Source organism: Octopus bimaculoides, chromosome 4, assembly GCF_046866305.1.
Source record: "Octopus bimaculoides isolate indiv1 chromosome 4, ASM4686630v1, whole genome shotgun sequence".
NCBI lineage: Eukaryota > Metazoa > Mollusca > Cephalopoda > Octopoda > Octopodidae > Octopus > Octopus bimaculoides.
Window position 1 is genome coordinate 40,611,660 of NC_142931.1, and position 18,424 is coordinate 40,630,083.

An 18,424-nucleotide genomic window follows, 5' to 3' on the forward strand; every position below is an offset into this window, starting at 1 on the left:
CCCTTTTACCCTTTAATCAGAGGAAGAAGGTCAAGACCTGTGACACAAATACACACACACACACAGAGTTATACCCACACAGTCAACATACCCAAGCACAAAAATATATAAATAAAAATGTTTGACAATATAAAATGACAATCTGCATCTTCTAGTTAATGCCTAAAGGCATAACATTTATCCTATTGATTGCTTGCTAATTCTCAGTCTCTTTAAACTTTATAAACACATCAGAACATTAATGATGCCTCAGCAACAGCATCATGCTTTACTAGAATAAGGTTAATCCATTGTGCTGGATAACTCCTTAACTACATAAGTAAGCTACAATCAAATCTTTTCTTTTGGAATGATACAAAGAAAAAATTTTGATAAAATAACAGTACTAACCTGTACTGCTTATATTAATAGGTCGTTCATCATGGGTTCTAGGTGGAACTTTGCCTTCTTTTTTCATTTTCATCCGCATTTCATCAGGTGACATTTTTTTTTCTCTTTCGTGTTTTTCAAAATCAGGTAAATCAATCTGTCCAACAAGAAAATCTTTGTTATTCTAGATAAACCTTTAACATAGCAAATTCATATTTCCTTAATAGCTTTATAAAACTAAGAAAACACAACATACAAAACTAAAATATGCCTTAAGTAAACCTGGATGAAGTTTCAGAAACAAAACTGAAGAGGTTTTCGTATTGCTAATTTATATCATCTTTCTGAATCTGCACAGAAAATGCTTAAAGATGGAAAGATTGTTTTATTGTTGTTTATGCAAGCATTCTATGTTGCAATATTTAATTATTATATATTTGGCAAATGTATGGAACAGCCATTGAAATACATGAATTTTTTTAGCTTTAAACTGTCCACAGCTGGCTCAAATATTCTATCTGTTTTATGTTAAAACTGACCAGATCTGGCATCTCATATCTGTCCTACAATCTCATTCTAAAAGTATACAATCACATAATCAAAATCTCTAAGCTACAAAGATAATGCATGATTAATTCTAAAACTGTGTATATAAACAAGCATTATATTTGACAGAGTAATCTGAATGCTAAAGGGTTAAAACTATTTAATAGATTTAATATAGGATTTAGAGTAACATAATTGAACGATTGGATATAACTTGCTATCATAATGTGAAAAGCACCATTCGAATGTGGCCATTGCTAGTGGCACCTGACTGGCTCCTGTGTCAGTGGCACGTAAAAAGCACCATTCAAGCATTGTTCATGCCTGACTGGCTCCCGCTCCTGCCAGTGGCACGTAAAAGGCACCCGCTACACTCTTGGAGTGGTTGGTGTTAGGAAGGGTATCCAGCTCTTGAAACCTTGCCAGATCAGATTGGAGGCTGCTGCAGCCTCCTGGCTTGCCAGTCCTCAGTTTGACAAAGCAAACTGTCCAACCCATGCCAGCATGGAAAGCGGACATTAAACAATAATGACGATGATGAATATCATAGAAGGTATTAAAAGACAAATTGATGATCTGTTAACATATCAAGAGAATTATTAATTGCAAAATAATGTCGCCATAGGTTAAGCATTAAAAACAATGTTGTTTACCGATTATCAAAATTCCAGTTGTACTTAATTCAACCAGCAGAAAATAAACATATTGCCAAACTGAATTATCCTTAGAAATATTTTTGCAAAGTGTCATATAATCTTAAAATTATGATGAGGAGACGCAATGATAATTAGAACAATGAGTATCACATACTCAAAATCTGTAAGTTACAAAGATAATACAATCGTATAATGATTGAGTCCTTCTTAGGTTGATTTATAATTGGTTGTAATCAACCAATTACAAATAATAGACTGTCAAGAAAACTGGAAGTTATTTTAAAAATAAACATGTTACATATAGTACTACGTAATACATTCAATTTCTATGATATTGACCATAAAGTGAAAAAGAGAGCAATAGATAAAACATTGTAATAAACTAATGTTACTCTTTAATTTGAAGATTTTGTATATATTGTTTTACCTTCAAAAATTTTTTTCTTCTTTCTTTTCGGAATTTTGGATTGTAATGCTTTGAAGTTGGATAAAACATTACTTGTTGCTTCATTAACATTGGCAGTTGAGGATGCTTTAACATACATGGCATCTATAAAAAAACAAATACATATTAATTTAATTACTTTTGTGAACTAAAAAAAGACATGTTAACTTCTGTTTAAATATACTGTAGTGTGCATGACATACAACTTTGTACTTTTTCCATGGAGTAAATAAGTATCTATTTTTGACTGACTCAAGAACAAAGTAGAATAATTGAAGCGAATGAGTAGAATTAGACTTAGCAAAAGAGAGCTTACAGAAATAAGTAGGAAAAAAAAAAAACCATTCAAAAAACCTAAACTAATGCAACACTTGAAGAAGTTGCTGATTCAAGGAAATTATTTGTGTTGAATTATTGTCAATTTTCAAGCTCCAAGGAGGCAACCATATTATCAAAAATTTTTCAGCCATGACCAACTTGTGTTTTTTTTCAAAACTTTTGACCCAGATCACATTATCAAATTTGCCCTTTTTAAGATACAAGTCCATTCTGTGAGTTATTGTTTAGTCTTAGGTTAACCCTCATCAAAGTGATTCCAGGAAAGGACATAATCTGATATAATCTTAGAAACAGCAAAAAGATTCAGGTCATCTTTTAGGAACATCTATGACTATGTCAAATAGTGATTTTTCCTCCCTTAAGAGAGTGGGGTATGATTTAAGGGTGATTCGGCTGCAGTTTCTAGCAAGTTGAGCCACCATGCAGAGGTACAATTGCTCTATTCTGTCCAAAACTTTGCTAATATGTAAGCTAAAGATATTTCTCAATTCTTACAGAGTATTGGATTATCTGCAGGCTACTTTAGAACAGAGGTCATCCAATAGAGTTCATTGAACTGATTTATAATGGTTTTCATCCCTAGAGGTGCTCATGTACCAAAATCACTGATATGTTTGTAGCTACATGATAGCATTGTGAACAGAGTTGAAATGATAAAAGTTTAGAGTAGCATTTAGTAGTGATTAAATTTGTGTAGTTGGTGAAAATGTCAAAACTAATTTATGATTATGATATGATGTAAGCATGAAATGTGAAAGGATATGAGATGAATATGAATTATCTAGCAAAAAGATGGAAATATGAAAACAGTAATTTGGATTAAAATGTTGAGTTGGTAGTTGATATCTAACAAATTTAGGATTTACATAAGCAAAGGCCATTGCTGAGATTCTTTGTATTATATAAAAATGAACTCTAAAGAAATGACTTATCATTAAATTAGATCAAAATTAGTAGTGCTAACTTAAGCTCCCCACCTTTTTTTTTCTAGCTCTCTCTGCTTTATTTTAGCCATCACTAAGGATTTCAAGATTGGATTCTGCAGACAGCTTCTGTACAAAAACATAGTCTTGAAACAAAGACCTACAAAAGTTTCAAAGGCCTAGGGACAATATTGTCACTTTCTTCTTCCATACATGTCAGTTTCACTATTTGCTTAATTTCTCAACATCATCCTTATTCTTATATTTTGCAGACATTTAAAAAATTCTTTTACATAACTATATACTGTCTGAAATTAATTCTTTCATATTAATTTTGCCTTGGTTTTATATATTAATATTCGCTTTCAAACTTTTTTAAAGCAAATTTGAGTGGAAATTATTAACATACAAGCTTAGAACTAAAATTAAGAATTCATTTATTTTTATAATTACTTGGGAAAGAAATTTATATATTTTAATTTTTCTGAAAATGATGTCATCATCAATTGACGTTTGTTTTCCATGCTGGCACAAAGAAAAAATTTTATTCTAGAAAGTGCACAAGAGTGTTTATGTTTAGATTCAGTTCTGTGGGGAGTGTACATAGGACTGAAAGAGATTTTATAAAATTGCTTTTAGAATCGTAAGAAAAAATTCAGTCAACACTGATAACTGGTATGTCTAAATTTACATGAGATCAATATTGGTAATAAAAGTAATGTTGTATGATTGTACCATTTCAAAAGTAATAGTGCTTTGATAAAATACTATTTTGTCCTTCTTGCCTGTCTATTGTTGGAACCAGATATCTATAATGCATCCATTTTGGTGTTTACATATTTAATGTGAAACTACTTATACCCGAGCCAACCAAAGACACGTGAGGATTTGGGAGATGGAAACTGAAAGAAGCCTGTCGTATACATTCATACATACATATATGTATTTATGTCTTCTTGTCTTGACATTGTGTGACAGTTGTAAATAAGTGCCACTGTTGTACAAGCATTTCCAAGATTTCGCGAACTCATGTCTGGCCATGGGGAAATATTACCTTGTTTGGAAACAGGCGAGGGTTGGCGACATGGGCATCCGGTCGTAGAAAATCTGCCTCAATAAACTCTGTCCAATATATGCAAGCATGGAAAAGTGGACGCTAAAGCGATAACACACACACAAGGTCATAAATTTGTGAAAGAAAAAGTGGAATGACAGGTTATGATAGTAATGTAATGAGGAAATATTCGTGCATGAAGGCAGTGTGGATGCAGTTGGTCAGGGGTTAGTAATTTTATGGAAATTAAGTTTGTGTTAGTAACAATACAAACTCAGTGTGAGTAGAAATGTTAATGAATGTCCTCAATAATAAACGAGTATTTAAATGTCGTATATTGTGAAGAAGAATAGGAACAAGTTTTGCAGGATATAATGCTTGTGGGCTGGGGGTCTGGCATCTTCAGTTACTGCAAAAAAAGTTATATTAATAAATACTATGCAGTTACGAGCAGACGACGATGTAGAATGAAAGAGTTTTGTAATTTTAAAATTAGAAAGACACGTAAAAATCATTAGTTTTTATTTACACTGTTTCTTAATTCCTTTATAAGCATGTCAATAAGTACAATTATTCAATAGCCTTTAATTACGAACCAGCGAAAGGGCCTTTTGCGTAGTAGCTCACCTGTTACATACATCAACCGAATCTCGCTCAAAACACCCACTAAATTAAAAAAACACAGAAACACCACAAAAAAAGACTGGTCATAGATGGAAAACCTTTGATCAGAGGGCTGCGCGATCAAGATTGACCTGGGTTGAAATACATAAACTTTAAGTCTATTCTTTAGTGTTATATTTGAAACCTATCTGGTGAATTTACAATGTAAAGAAAATGTAACTTTAATATGATTTTAATTCATGAAATCCTAAATGTCATATGTTCAATTTATTTCGTAAAATATCTTTATGCCACAATTTGTTGAGTCATTTACTCATTGCTAACAAAACTGGAACATAGTCCAAATAATTAAATATTTCAGCAGAAGTACGAAGTATATGTATATCTAATTAATTTAATTAGACAGGATAAAGTTCTAACGCATTGTATATAGTTGCGTAGGATGAAATAAATACAATAACATGAACTCGGAATAAAGACAAACTTTCAAGGTCACTTATCAATGGAATTAAATCGTTGTACTCATTAAAACATAACGATACATTTTGTAATATATTAAGAAATAAGTGTTTTCCTTTATTTTGATAATCTATGAAACTATTTGTATTGAATTTTCCCCTTTTACAATTTATTTCAACAGATTTTTAATGATTTCGTTGAATATAAAAAAATACAGAGTAAGGGGATTTACAGAGTAGACCCGTTTTATATTCAATGATAGTTAACAAAATCGTGTAAAAGAAGTTAAAAAAAGGAAGTGAAATGTTATAAAATATATGCATCATGTGGTGGTATCAGACCTTAGTGTGCCGGCAAACAACAAAGAGAAGCCTTGACGAAGTGAACAAACTGAACGTAGCTGCCATCTTGTGTGAGATGGAAAGCGAGGCTCGAGAAGTTGGTGCGAGAATTGATTCAGTCAGATTCTGAGAGGAAAGGAGATAAGAAACTCTAAGGTGAGTGTCTTCACTTGAAATTTATTTCTTCATTCATCTCTGCACAGAAATAATCAGTTACATATATTAGATGTTATCTAAGGTAGTAATCTGCTAAACGATACATCCTCGCAGATAAATTTTGGCCTGCTTACGTAAACCAGAAACGATTTCGTTCCGGCTTGTTATTTAAATTCTAGTGACTACAGACGGCAGCGAAACTCCTTTTCCTTTACTCACCACATTTCTTTCAATAACTGCTGTTTTCTCTGCTAACAGACGAAGCAACAAACTCTACAGTAACCAGGTATTATTATTATTACTGTATTCATATTACTTTATTTAAAACGATTATGTTTTCCCATCCTTTTCGCCAGCAGATACTAATCAGTGTTCTGATTTTTTTTCTTCTCAATAAGGGATTTCAATATTCCCGTTCGTCCAGTTTGCCAGCCGCCATTTACTGTCGTTTTTATAACGTATTATATTATCAGTATTTTTCTCTTTAAAGCTTTTAAAACCTGTAGACTAATGCTTGATAACTTTACCCACTTGTAATCTGTAGCTTCCTTGTCTGAATTTTTGTATTTTCACTGGATTTTATGTCCGTTTTTATTTAGCACATTCTGAGTTTATTCCATGAATCTCCAACTGTATGCTCTTTCTGTGTTATTCGATAGTCATTGAGAAGAAAAAAATTAGATATTATGTTTCAGTAGGTATTACCTTGTTTTTACGTCAATTTAAGACGAGTTGAAAATCTTTTTTTCTGTACTATTTAGCACTTTACCGAATGGCCGCCTGCTGCACTGCTACAGACTGCTGCTAGTTCTAGTAATTTGATATCGCCTTTTATTCAGGCAATTATCTGACTAATTGAAGATAAATTTTTTTATACCTGTGCTCATTTTCTTTATTAATGTCTTATAGCTACATAAAGACCTTTACCTTTATCTGAATGTTCTGCATAAACAGTTTTTTCCTTCACTTTTGACAACGTTTTTAGTTCAGACCGGATGAGAGGAAGCACGCTGTATGAGAGAAAAAAAAAACTAATACCGACATAATTCCTTTATTTTAAAATTATGTTGTTAGTCAGTCATTGTCATCTTATTCTTAAATTATTAGTTGAAATATATCAAATTGAAATCGGTTATCTTTATTGGTTTTAGTTACACAAATTACTGCATTTTTTAGATGACTAGTTCTAATAATGATAAGTCAGCGTGTTACAGTTGTCCATGAACGAACGAATCGTGAATCCACTGGCAACAAACCCACCCATTAGACTTCATACTTCCTCTCTACAAGGATGATCTTTCAGCATTCTTTCCTGTTTTAATTGTCAGAACTAGAAAAGAATATTTGAGACGATTTGTGAATTTCCTCTTTTCAGTCGTTATATGACTTCAATGGGACATTTTATTTTTAAATTGACCTATATTTAAGCTGAGTGTATGGTGTCTCGAGATAAAAAATAAATAAATAAAAACCACTTGCTTCGTTTGTTCATTGTTTATTATATTATATACAGTATATATTTTGATCGTTTCATTGGTTTTTCTTTATATACGCCTTAATTTTTTATGTAACTCAGAAAGTATGTTCTAGTCCACACCTTGTTACGATTAACCTTTTGTATATTTCATTGGCACAGAAGCCAACATTCAGCACCAAATAACTTTAAATTGTACATTAATCTGTTTTGGTTTTGATGTTACTTGCGAAAGTTTAGTTTTTGTATTTCTTTGTCAGTTACGCTTAAATTAGTAAATCACCCATTCCTCCCTCCAATATTTTCGATTTACACTATTTTTAAATCCTTCACTTTCTGTATTACTGCTACCTCAAATCCTTATATATCTTTGTTTCTTCTGTCTGATACACATTTTGCATTGTTTTGTAAGTTTTTGTATCATCCACAGACTATATATATAGTCTGCTAATGACTTATGTGATTACTAGTTTAAAATTATTTTATTGCAGCATTTTTATGAGTCAGAAGGCCCCAAAACCCATATTGTCAGGCCAGCGGCTGAAGACTAGAAAGAGGGGTAAAGTTTGATTTTGATTCTTTAAAATGTCTATTGTTCTTCTAATTGGTTTGGCTTCTTTATATCTGGAAACTAATTTCCAAGATCCTACACGTTTCGTCATATATTCTAAGTACTATTTATAATTTGCCCTTTTTGTTTTGTTTTGCTAGATGAAAAAGAAAAATACGATCCTTCATCGTTTCGTGATGCCATTATTTTAGGCTTGAATGAGTGTTCAAATGATTTAGAGCAGGTAAGAGTTGTATTGTTTTGTTTTTTTTGAATCAGTCTATCCTTTGCTTTTTATACTTGGTTCTCAAAATTATTTCACTTTGGCACCTTTTCTTGTTACTTTAGTGACTTGTTTAGATGAAAGGCTTGTAAATTTATAACTCCAGTTGAAAGGATAATTTTCCATATTTTTGTGCGTAGATATTTGGAGTTGTTATATGTAGTTACAGTTCTCAGTTCACTTAGTTAAGTATATATACCATGATTATTATGTTTTAAAGCGAGGAACTTCTGTGTGATTTACTGTTACATTAACTTGAGATCAAATAATCCTATTTCAGTTGGTCTGTGGTTGCTATCATGACTTTGTGGAGTATGTAATATTGCTGGTGTTTATATACGTCCTTATACCACTGTAGCTCATTTGTCTATTTGAGATGGATAACTTTCAGTTGTAAACTATTATCAGTCTATCAGACTTTACCTTGATCAGTGGCCCGGTACAATAGTTGTAGTTCTGATGATTTAAACTGGTGACTGACCAATTGTATAGCACTTGGTATACTATGACTCATCAAAAGTTTTTGTTCTTGCTAATCAGTTTTCTGATATGAAGTTGGCTGCCCTATTGTTGCATAACAAGTTTCAGATATAATTATTATTGAGCTGATAAATGTTAATTACATAGCAAAATGATTTAATTGTAAATGTTTTCTTCATAGGTTAGTAAGTATCTTGATACTGCTGGTTCACGTCTTGATTACCGTCGTTATGCTGAGGTGCTGTTTGATATCTTATTTACTGGAGGACAATTAGGTAAGTTTTTTTTTATATACTTTTTTTTTTGATTGAAATTTGTTATCTTGGTGTAAACCTATTCATGATGCAGTATTTGTTATTGTTGGTAGTGTTTGTTTTTAAAAAATAGTTGTAATTTTGTCATCCAATTGAAGAATGGATCCTGATTGTTGGATATCTATAAAAAGTAAATACACTTTGCCACATAGTTCTGAATGTTAAATTGAAGTATGTGGAATTTCAGTATTTTTTTGTAGAGCTGAATTTGTATCAGTATAAGTTCTAATTTAACATAGGAATAAGTTTCTTCTTGCTAAAATTCAAAAAGATTTAAGATGTCATATGAAGGTAAAAGTGCTATTAAGATTATCAGATAGTGGAATATATAATTTATTGCAGTAGCCATTAATTGACTGGTTTTATTTTGGCTGGAGATTGTCAACATTAAGTGCTTCAGTTATAAACCATGAATGGTAATGGAAGTCTGGTACTGTTGCGTGGGTGGGCTGCTTTAGAGTGTAGTTATTCATTTGATTGGTGCAGCTGTAACCAATCCTTAATGGAAATTCCATGTGTCCTTTGTAAACACATTTACAAACATTTTGCAATAAATATATCAACTACCATATATAGCTATAGATTTTTTTGCTTTATGTTCTGGAAGAACTGTGAGTATCCACGTTTTTAGCTCTCTGAATTTGAAATTAATGCTATTAATGCTGCTTAAACTGTTTGTTGGCCAATACCTACAGGAAAGACATGAGCAGGGAGCTCATACTGGTCAGTGTTCCACGAAGGATGGACTGGGTGCAGTCATTAGTGTCAGGGTGGTGGATAACAAAAATTGTTGAGAGTGCTGAAGTGGAGATGGTATAGAATCATCCATCACTGAAGAGCCAGAGGCCAGTGTAGGAGCAATAGAAAAAAGGCAAGGAGGAAACAGTTGCCTCTGCAGCAGAGGCTGGAGTATATGTCTGAGTGATTTTATGCCAGTCAGTCAAGTGGCCTTACTCTGGATAAGATTTAGGATGTCTTTGTGTTGCAGCTGCATCACTGACCTAGATTTGGGAACAATACTACACTGTGAAAGTCATTTGAGTGTTATAGAACAGGTTTTTATAGAATTTTCAAGAAAAACCATATCATAGGCTCATTTTTTTCTGAGGGTTTTCTCCACAATCTCACCACTTGTTGCAGTCCCTTATCTTTGTGATGTTTAGCCTCTACAGATCAGCCTTCACCACTACTTCCTTGGCCTTCATCTGTGTGTCCTTTGTATCAATGCACTCTTCTCTCTCGTGCACAGTATTTAATTCATTCCTCCTATATATAGTTTTCATTTAGTGTTCCAACATTCATGCTATGCATCCAATAGAGCATAACCTCATTTCTTTTCAGTCTTTGCATCCAAAGCCCACATTTTGCTACTGTGTAATATTTAAACTTAATATTCATAAAGCCTCATACAATCTACCCATCACTTGGGGCAAGAATCCTTCAAAATAGCTCCATGAATATTTTCCCCTCATTTTCCCAATTACTACGATTTGAAGAAGTTGTAAAAATTTTGTTTAATCTTATACATAGTCAGTGAGCCTGTACTGCTACAGTTTGTGGGCTGGTGCAAGATTTATTCTGAAGGCAATTAGAAAGAATAGAGTGTAAAGCAAATGAAGAAATGAAAGCAGTTTGGCGACCAAAAAATGCTTTTATTTCTTCATTTGCTTTGTGCTATCTTCTGTTAATGTAATGATTCTTACATCATGAGTATTCACTGATATTGTCATTTATAATTTTTAAATATATAGGAAAAGAATATTTAAAATTTTATCCAGTATTGAGAGGGATGTGATTTTTGCAGTATAGTGTTAATACTTTACCTTTTTGTAATCTTTACTTATTTTAACTGCAGCTATTAAAATACTGTATCTATGATACAGTATTTAAAACAATTTCTCTAAATTTTTAGTTTCTTGATAAGGAGTAACCCCATTTCTTTTCAGTGGAACTGGTTAATGTTACTGTGGAGTATCATTGAGGCTAAAAGTTGGCATATTTTTTTCAATGTTTGTCATATAACTCACATCCACACCACTGAAATAGTTACATATTGAAGGCTACAATCAAGTTATTTTATTAGTCCTCAATGTCCTTCCCCTTTGCATGAATTACATTGTTTATTGCACTAAGATTTACTGAGTTACCCTGTACTAAGAGCTTAAGGAATTAACTCTGTCAGCAATCACTAATTAAACTTATCCCTAACTCCAGTGCAGTGATCAACTTATCGAGTTTCTTGAAGACCTCACCCAGATCGCTGATGGTGACCCATGAGTGGATGTTGTTTGCTTTGATTTTGCTAAAGCTTTTAATTGTGTGTCACACAAAAGACTTATGGCAAAACACTGCAATGGGTGGGAAAAATGATCTTTTTAACTGGCTGGAGTCATCCATTCTCAGCCGAAAAGAGGTAGCGACTGTTCTAGGACAGCATTCTTCACCTTCTGAGATGTCGTTTTGTGTACCAAAGAGAACTGTTCTTGGTCCCCTTTTGTTTATTGCATATTTTAATGACATAGATGCCACAGTACTGAAATATGCAGATGACATTAAGCTGTACCTTGAGATAAAAAGGAAAGATCCTGAACTGAAGCTGGCTGGGGACAAGTGTAGCATCATGCATTTTGGGAGGAAAAACCCAGCATCCACATGCTCCCTCCACAACACTAATATCAAAAAGCCTTCTTGTGAATGTGACTTGGTCATTATTGCTGGACAAAAGCACTTCTCTAAAATTGTAAAGAAGGTCGAGGGTGTCATGGCATCACTCGGCAAGACCTTTGTCAGCTGTTCTCCAGCTATCTTTTTAAAGTTGTATATGACTATGGTGCAGCAACACTTGGAATTTGCATAATCAGTCTGGAACCCCTATCTTGCTCAGTACATTGTCCTCCTGGAAACTGTTCAGAGATGTGCAATCAAGCAAATATCCTCCATCAGGTATCTACCATACTCTGAATGCCTTGCTTCTCTGGGCATGGATACATTGAAGCTCTGATGTCTGGAAATGACTTGGTAAACACCTACAACATTATTAACCATCATGCCGACAACCACCTTGAGCACTGTTTTGAATTCCATATGTCTAATATGTGTAGGCATGCTTACAAAGTCAGAAAACAACACAGCTCTCATGACTTTTGGAAACATATTTTCACACTCAGTTGCTTAAGCATGGAACAAACTACCTGCACCAGTTAGCTAGTGAGACATTGCATCCTTTAAAACTTCCATGCTCCCTGAAATTCGCCAACACTACACCTGATATCCCCCCTCCATACGCATGACTCATACACTTCACTTTCCTGCCATTTGTACATAATTCTATGTATTATGCATGCACCTTTTGATAAGGTGTAGTGCACTATACACAATAATTTCATTATTAAATGTCAGTGTTTTAACCATCTAGTTTATGATGAATATTTTGCTTACAATATATTTTTTCATTACAGTCCCACTCTCAAGGGGTGGAGGTTGGGGACAAGAAAATGGTATAATGGTTTTAAAACTTACAAATTAGTGGGTATTAAGATAAAAAGAAAACTAACAAAGTTTGCTTAGGTACGTTATGTGTTTGATATTGCAGTGTCTAGTTCTATTGCTGTTCAACAAAATGGCTGTTAAAGACTGCCATCACTGCTTTAATTGCAACAATTATATGGTTGAAATTTCATCATTCATTTTCATTGAAATATCTTTACTAAAATGAAATTACATTTCTCTTTTTAATGTTTAGCACCTGGTGGGTTAATTGTTCAAGACACTGATCCAACTAAACCCTCTCGAGCTGATATATGTGTCTTTACTGCCGAAGAGAATGTAGAAACATTAAAGGCATTTTATGAAGTAAGTTCCATTTTATTCATTAATGTTATGTTACCAATCATTATTTGAGGTTAATCTTTTGAGACAGTGTACATTTTTTTTTTTATTAGTATTTAGACAAATAAATGTTGATGCTTACTAAATACCATTCATTGGTTTTGTATTTAAATTTGTTTCAGGTGTTCTTCAAGCTAATTAGACGGTACAAGTACCTTGAAAGATCTTTTGAAGATGAGTTGCAAAAAGTAAGTTGACTAAATTTTACACTTTCTATTTGTTCAGTGTGTGTGTGTGTGTACCAGTATATCCCTTTTTATCTTTTGAGCTTTAATAAATCATATCTGCTGGTATTGTGCAGAGATTAAGGCCTTTGTAAGTACATAGGTCATTGATAAGCCCTTTCCCATATTCTAATTTTATTAATTTAAATATCTTCAGTTTCACTTTCACAGCCACTGGAACACTTATGCTTGCGACTGTTGACTTAAATTGAAATATTTTCCCCTCATTTTTCTTATCTCTGAGAACTACGAGAGACTACTTTCAAATTTGATCTTATCACTTGCTTTATTTTCTTTTTGATTATTAGCCAAAAACCCCAACTGTCAAAGCATAATCGGTTTCAGTTTCCATTATTTTTATCTGACCTCTGGGGAACTATCTTATTACATTTTCAACTTCTCTGCTCCTTCTTAGCTTTAGTTAATGTTTATATATATATATATATCCATTCAGTAATTCATGTTAATCCTGTATAAAATGTGAAAGAGTATTTTGACTTGAATTATTTTGCAGATTCTCATTTACCTCAAAGCTTACAGTGAGGAAGAGCGCTGTAAGTTGGCTATCATCACAGGGCTGTTCTTGGCAAATGGCCTGTGCTCAGCAAAAATTCTCTCAAGCCTCTTTGAACAACATGTTGTTAAAGAAGGTATGTTAAAATAATAAACTTAACTTATTTTGTGACTTATTTCATGAATTTCTGTTTCTAATTTTCAATTTTAATAAAAACTAGTGATCACTTTATTTGATCAGTTTTATAAAGAATTCTAAAACTTTAGGGATATTTGAATAACTCTTTTTTAATTTAAGGTTTATCATTGGAATTTTCCACTATCATGTTCCGAACATGGTTGAATGAAAAAGATATTAATAGTGTGAGTGCCGCTATGAAACGTTCTCAAATTGAAAACCGCCTTTTGGTAAGTTTCCATTCAATACATGCTTAAATGTTTATATAATGTTTCTTTTTATTTTAATTTGTAAACTGATACTCATACTTTTTTTTTTGTCTGTGCAGGAACTATTTCCAATAAATAAACGCAGTCAGGAGGCTTTTCTCAATCATTTCCAAGAAGCTGGTCTTGGACCAGTTGCTAATTTACAAGTCAGTTGTATTTTATCATTTCACCTTTTGATCTTGAATTTTTGATTGTTATACATTTAAAAATACGTTCTTTTTTTAAATGTTGACTTTTATTTGAAAAACTCGATCCTCCATTTCTTTTCATTTATTTTTTTAAGCGTGTCCAACAATCAGCCGAAGTAAAGAAAGAGTTACAAAAGGACTTGACAAGGATGATCAATGATAATGAACCCATAAAAGAGGTATTGTTAAAAATTGCTTCATTTTAAAATGTTATAAATTCATCATAGTTTAGGTATTTATTTTTAGTTTGTCTTACTTTTTTCATCTATCAGAAATCCATTTGAGTTGGGGGGAGGGGATGACTACTTCTGAGTTGGCCTTTTGCAAACATAAAATGTTAGGTTGCAGTTTGACTTATAGCATATAATATCTTATGGCAGTTATGTCAATAGCCCTTAGTTTGATTAAAATTTTTTTTAATACCAAGTCAGATATATTGTGCAGTATTGAAAAAATATTCTGTAACAGCAATTTATTATTGATGTGCAGATTGTCTAGATTCATGTAAATAAGTGTGCTATTGAATTACATTTATTTCTCACCACTTTTGTCAAGCATACTGGTTATATGCTATGCAGTTTTGTTTCTCAACAATAAACTAAGAAACCTATATATAAATTTGAGTTTAGTAAACTTTGATTTTTTTTTTTTTTTTTTTTTTTTTGCTTGTAACTTGGGAGGTAATTTAAAAAAAAATCTTTTATTAACATAATAAGGAAAATACACAATTTGCTCATGGCTTAACATATATACACGTCTAGGCACAGCATAGCCGAATGGTTAAGTTTACTTCAAAATCATGAGGACCCCAAGCTCAATACCATTGTATAGCATTTTCCTTGTCCTCAGATTAACTTTGTGAGTAAAATTGGGGTGGTAAAAACTATAGAAGCCACTTGGATGACATCACACTTGATTCTGCTTTTAGTATTACATTGAGTACCTGTTCTGTGTCATGCTAATTCAATGAGCTGGTAACTGAGTAGAATAAAGAACTGAATTCTCACTATCAAAGCTGAAGAGATTGTGTGTGTATACATATTTTTTACAGAAGAAAGTATTACCTAAATAGGTTGGTTTTTGCCAGATATACAGACAGGCATGAAAATAAATTTGTATGCTATAAATTTTTGTCTTTGAGAATTCTGTCAAGTACAATAAACTTTGAGATTGTCATTAAATGCTTGATTAAATTTGGGAAAAATCGTTTTATTGCAGATAATTGCTCATTTAAAAGAATACATGACTAAGCACAAGCTCTCTGATCATGAAATGGTTGTCTTGGTAAGTAGATTTCTCTTAAATTTCAAATTAGCATTTTAATTGAAAACTTATGTTCTTGATAACATCTCTGTAGGTCATTTCAATTTTTTCAAATGGATTAAGTATAGATTATTTAACTCTTTTAAAAAAATAATTAAGGTCTCATTTGGATATATTTCTTGCTTATAGTAATGTATAAACTTGTGATGGTAACAAAAAAATAATTGCACAAATACTTTTAAAACTTTATTTTATGGAAAATTTATTTGAATGTTAAATGGAAAATATTCATAAATACTATGAATTACCTAAAGCGTTTCTCTTACAATGCATTGGAAATGAGAGAAAACAATGTTACCATTAAAATTCAGTATCAGTATTATGACTTAAAGCTGTATGGTAAAATACATTGATTATGATTTTTCATGAACATTGAGGGAGATCACTCTGCTTTCTACAGTTGGTATATGTGGACAGTATTGGAATCATTTTCATTGGTTTGTAAGATTTTCTTTTGTGCTGCTAAATTGGTTCGTTCCAACAGTTGTCTGAACAAAACTGGGCAGTCTTAACTCAGTTTCTGTTTTTGTAGCATGGCTGATATATTATTCTGACAACTTCAGTAATCAGGAAACAACAAAAACTGGTGTTTATCTACTATAAATCCTTTGTCACAGCCTCAAGACTGATTAAAAGTAGATTAGACAACTAAACCAAATGGTTCTATAATTTAGTGTTCTGAAAGGTCAAGTGCCATGCCAAAATGAATTTTCTACTGCATCTGACATTGAGGTGTTTAACAAGGTTTGTGTGCTTGTATTCACCCTGTAGGATTGATGCCATTAACATTATTCATGAACTGTTGCAAGTTAATGGCTGCAGAAGAAATGTGGAGTGTGGGGGGGACATTCCAGAGTTGGAAGCATTGGGTGGGGTAGGGGATGACGAGTGAGTAGGAGTGCTGTGTTGTAATGGAACAAAACCAGCTAGCTTTGAGAAGAGGCTGCCATAATAGCACTTAAATCAGACAAGACAACAAGAGGTTGGAGTATATTTTCAAGTGACATAGTGTTAAGTGGCTTTTTTTTTTTAATTTATAGATGTAATCTAATATTTGTGCCATGAGTGCTTGTACAGGGTTAGTAGTTGCTTGATGGGAACTAATATATTTCTAGCTATGAAGATGTAGTCTTCACTATGCTGGGGATGTGTATACACCAGGAAAACTCATCTCAATAATGGTGATGTCTGGCATTTGAAGTGAAACAATTTTATATTAATTTGAAGTTGAGAATTTTCTTTGCAAATATGTTTCTAATGTATTAGGGTTATTGATGATTCACCTGTTGCAGATTTTAAGTCTATGAATGGGTTTCAAAATATTTTTTCATTAGGTTTGGAATACAGTAATGGGAACTGTTGAATGGAACAAAAAGGAAGAACTCGTAGCAGAGCAAGCTCTCAAGCATTTGCGTAATTACAGTCTTCTGTTTACTGCTGTAGCAAAAACTGAAAAATCGGAGCTCAACCTCATGGTGAGAATCCAAGAATACTGCTACGACAATATCAATTTTATGAAGGTGTTTCAAAAAATTATAATACTCTTTTATAAATGTAAGCATTTTATTTTTACTCATATTATTGTTGTCAAAATTGTGAAATTTTTGCTAATTCTTACTTTAATGCTTTCATGTGGGGAGATGCCAACAAGTGCACTTATGGGTCTCTTTCTTTAAAAAATGACATTTGATGATGGATGGGACAGAATTAGATTTTGTTAGGAAGTGATTGTATAGACTGTTTGATTGATATACAATTTAATTTTTATTTTTTCTTAAGCTGAGGTCCTGTCTGAAGATGTGGTCCTAAAGTGGTATCGTGATAGCCCTTCTTCAAAAGGAAAAGGTATCTTTGTTAGCCAAATGAAGAAATTTGTGGAATGGCTAAAGAGTGCTGAAGAAGGTAAAAGAAGTTTTCTTTAGTCTATTTCAATTTAATTTCTCTTAAAAAATCTTCATATTTTATCTTTTGTTTTTAATTTCTCTTTCAGAATCTGATTAGTCTGGGACAGTTACCAAGTACTTATTGTTCAGCGACATGGTCCCTCTACTATTAAAATTGTTAACAGACTGATACTGCCAAAGATTTTTACTTATTCCTACAGCATATAAGCCCAGAAGAAATAACTATTTTGGATTTGGACTAATAGATATTTGCGAAACTCCCAGAACCTTTTACACAGGTGTTGAGTTTTGCAATAAAAGTTATGAAATTGCCAACAAAGCTTTCACTTTGTCATTTCACTTACGTTTTCACAATTTACCATAAAAGTAATGTTTAGTTTTTCATGTAAATTTTTTTTTAACTGCTTTTGTGACTGCATCCCTTCCCTCCTCTTGTCTATAATTTCACATTGAAATGATATTTTTTTTCCCCCCTTCTCCTAATGAGATACAGGAAGTGATTACATGCTGGAACACATTGATCTCTGGTTATCCAGATTGGTTTGGTAGCAACTTTTTAGAGGGATAAATGGTGGACATTTTTTAACTTGAAAACAGTTTTTGTAAGTGACAGAACTTCTAATAAAAGTGTGTAATGGTAATTGAATTTTCAAAACTTTTCTGTGTTTTTCCCATTTATTTTACATTCCTTTTAAAAGTTTTCTTTTACTTAGTAACTTGGAAATTCCTTTTCTAAAATTAATCTTATGTCATTTTCAATAATTTCTCTTAAATAGACTTTCAAACTTCTAGTTTTTTTGTGCTTTTAATGGAATGATTGTTATCATGCTAGTTAAAACTGGGACTTATTTCTAACTTTCAAGTATGATGACTTGAATTAAAAGAAATTTTTTAAATGAACTGATACAATGGAAACAAATCAAA

At 32.4% G+C, this 18,424-nt stretch overlaps 2 protein-coding genes across 6 annotated transcripts in view; one reads left to right on the top strand and one right to left on the bottom strand.

Moving 5' to 3' along the window:
- The window catches only part of LOC106880468 (large ribosomal subunit protein mL45), a 51,543-nt gene extending 43,662 nt beyond the window's left edge, over window positions 1–7,881 (bottom strand). Inside the window, exons 1-3 of one of the 4 annotated variants that reach the window (XM_014930403.3) lie at window positions 6,444–7,881; window positions 1,999–2,121; window positions 391–526 (exon numbers count right to left, since the gene is read on the bottom strand). In XM_014930403.3, the coding sequence (XP_014785889.1) occupies window positions 391–526; window positions 1,999–2,121 (259 nt within the window). In that variant the 5' untranslated portion in view covers window positions 6,444–7,881. Of the gene's footprint in view, window positions 1–390; window positions 527–1,998; window positions 2,122–4,959; window positions 4,985–5,756; window positions 5,890–6,443 lie in introns of those variants that run through there. The other 3 variants (XM_014930401.3, XM_014930400.3, XM_014930402.3) reach the window with 3 other exon arrangements.
- On the top strand, window positions 5,874–18,155 carry LOC106880467 (eIF5-mimic protein 2). Of its 2 annotated transcripts, none has more exons than XM_014930398.3 (14): window positions 5,874–6,198; window positions 7,878–7,945; window positions 8,098–8,180; window positions 8,881–8,974; window positions 12,756–12,865; window positions 13,024–13,089; window positions 13,640–13,775; window positions 13,937–14,046; window positions 14,145–14,231; window positions 14,369–14,452; window positions 15,492–15,557; window positions 16,931–17,150; window positions 17,376–17,498; window positions 17,587–18,155. In XM_014930398.3, exons 2-14 carry the CDS (start codon window positions 7,885–7,887, stop codon window positions 17,595–17,597), a joined length of 1,251 nt encoding a protein of 416 aa, XP_014785884.1. In that variant the 5' UTR covers window positions 5,874–6,198; window positions 7,878–7,884; the 3' UTR covers window positions 17,598–18,155. The 2 variants fall into 2 exon arrangements, with proteins under 2 accessions (XP_014785884.1, XP_014785883.1); XM_014930397.3 differs by having other exon boundaries at window positions 5,874–5,912.
- Window positions 18,156–18,424: the final 269 nt, after the last annotated feature.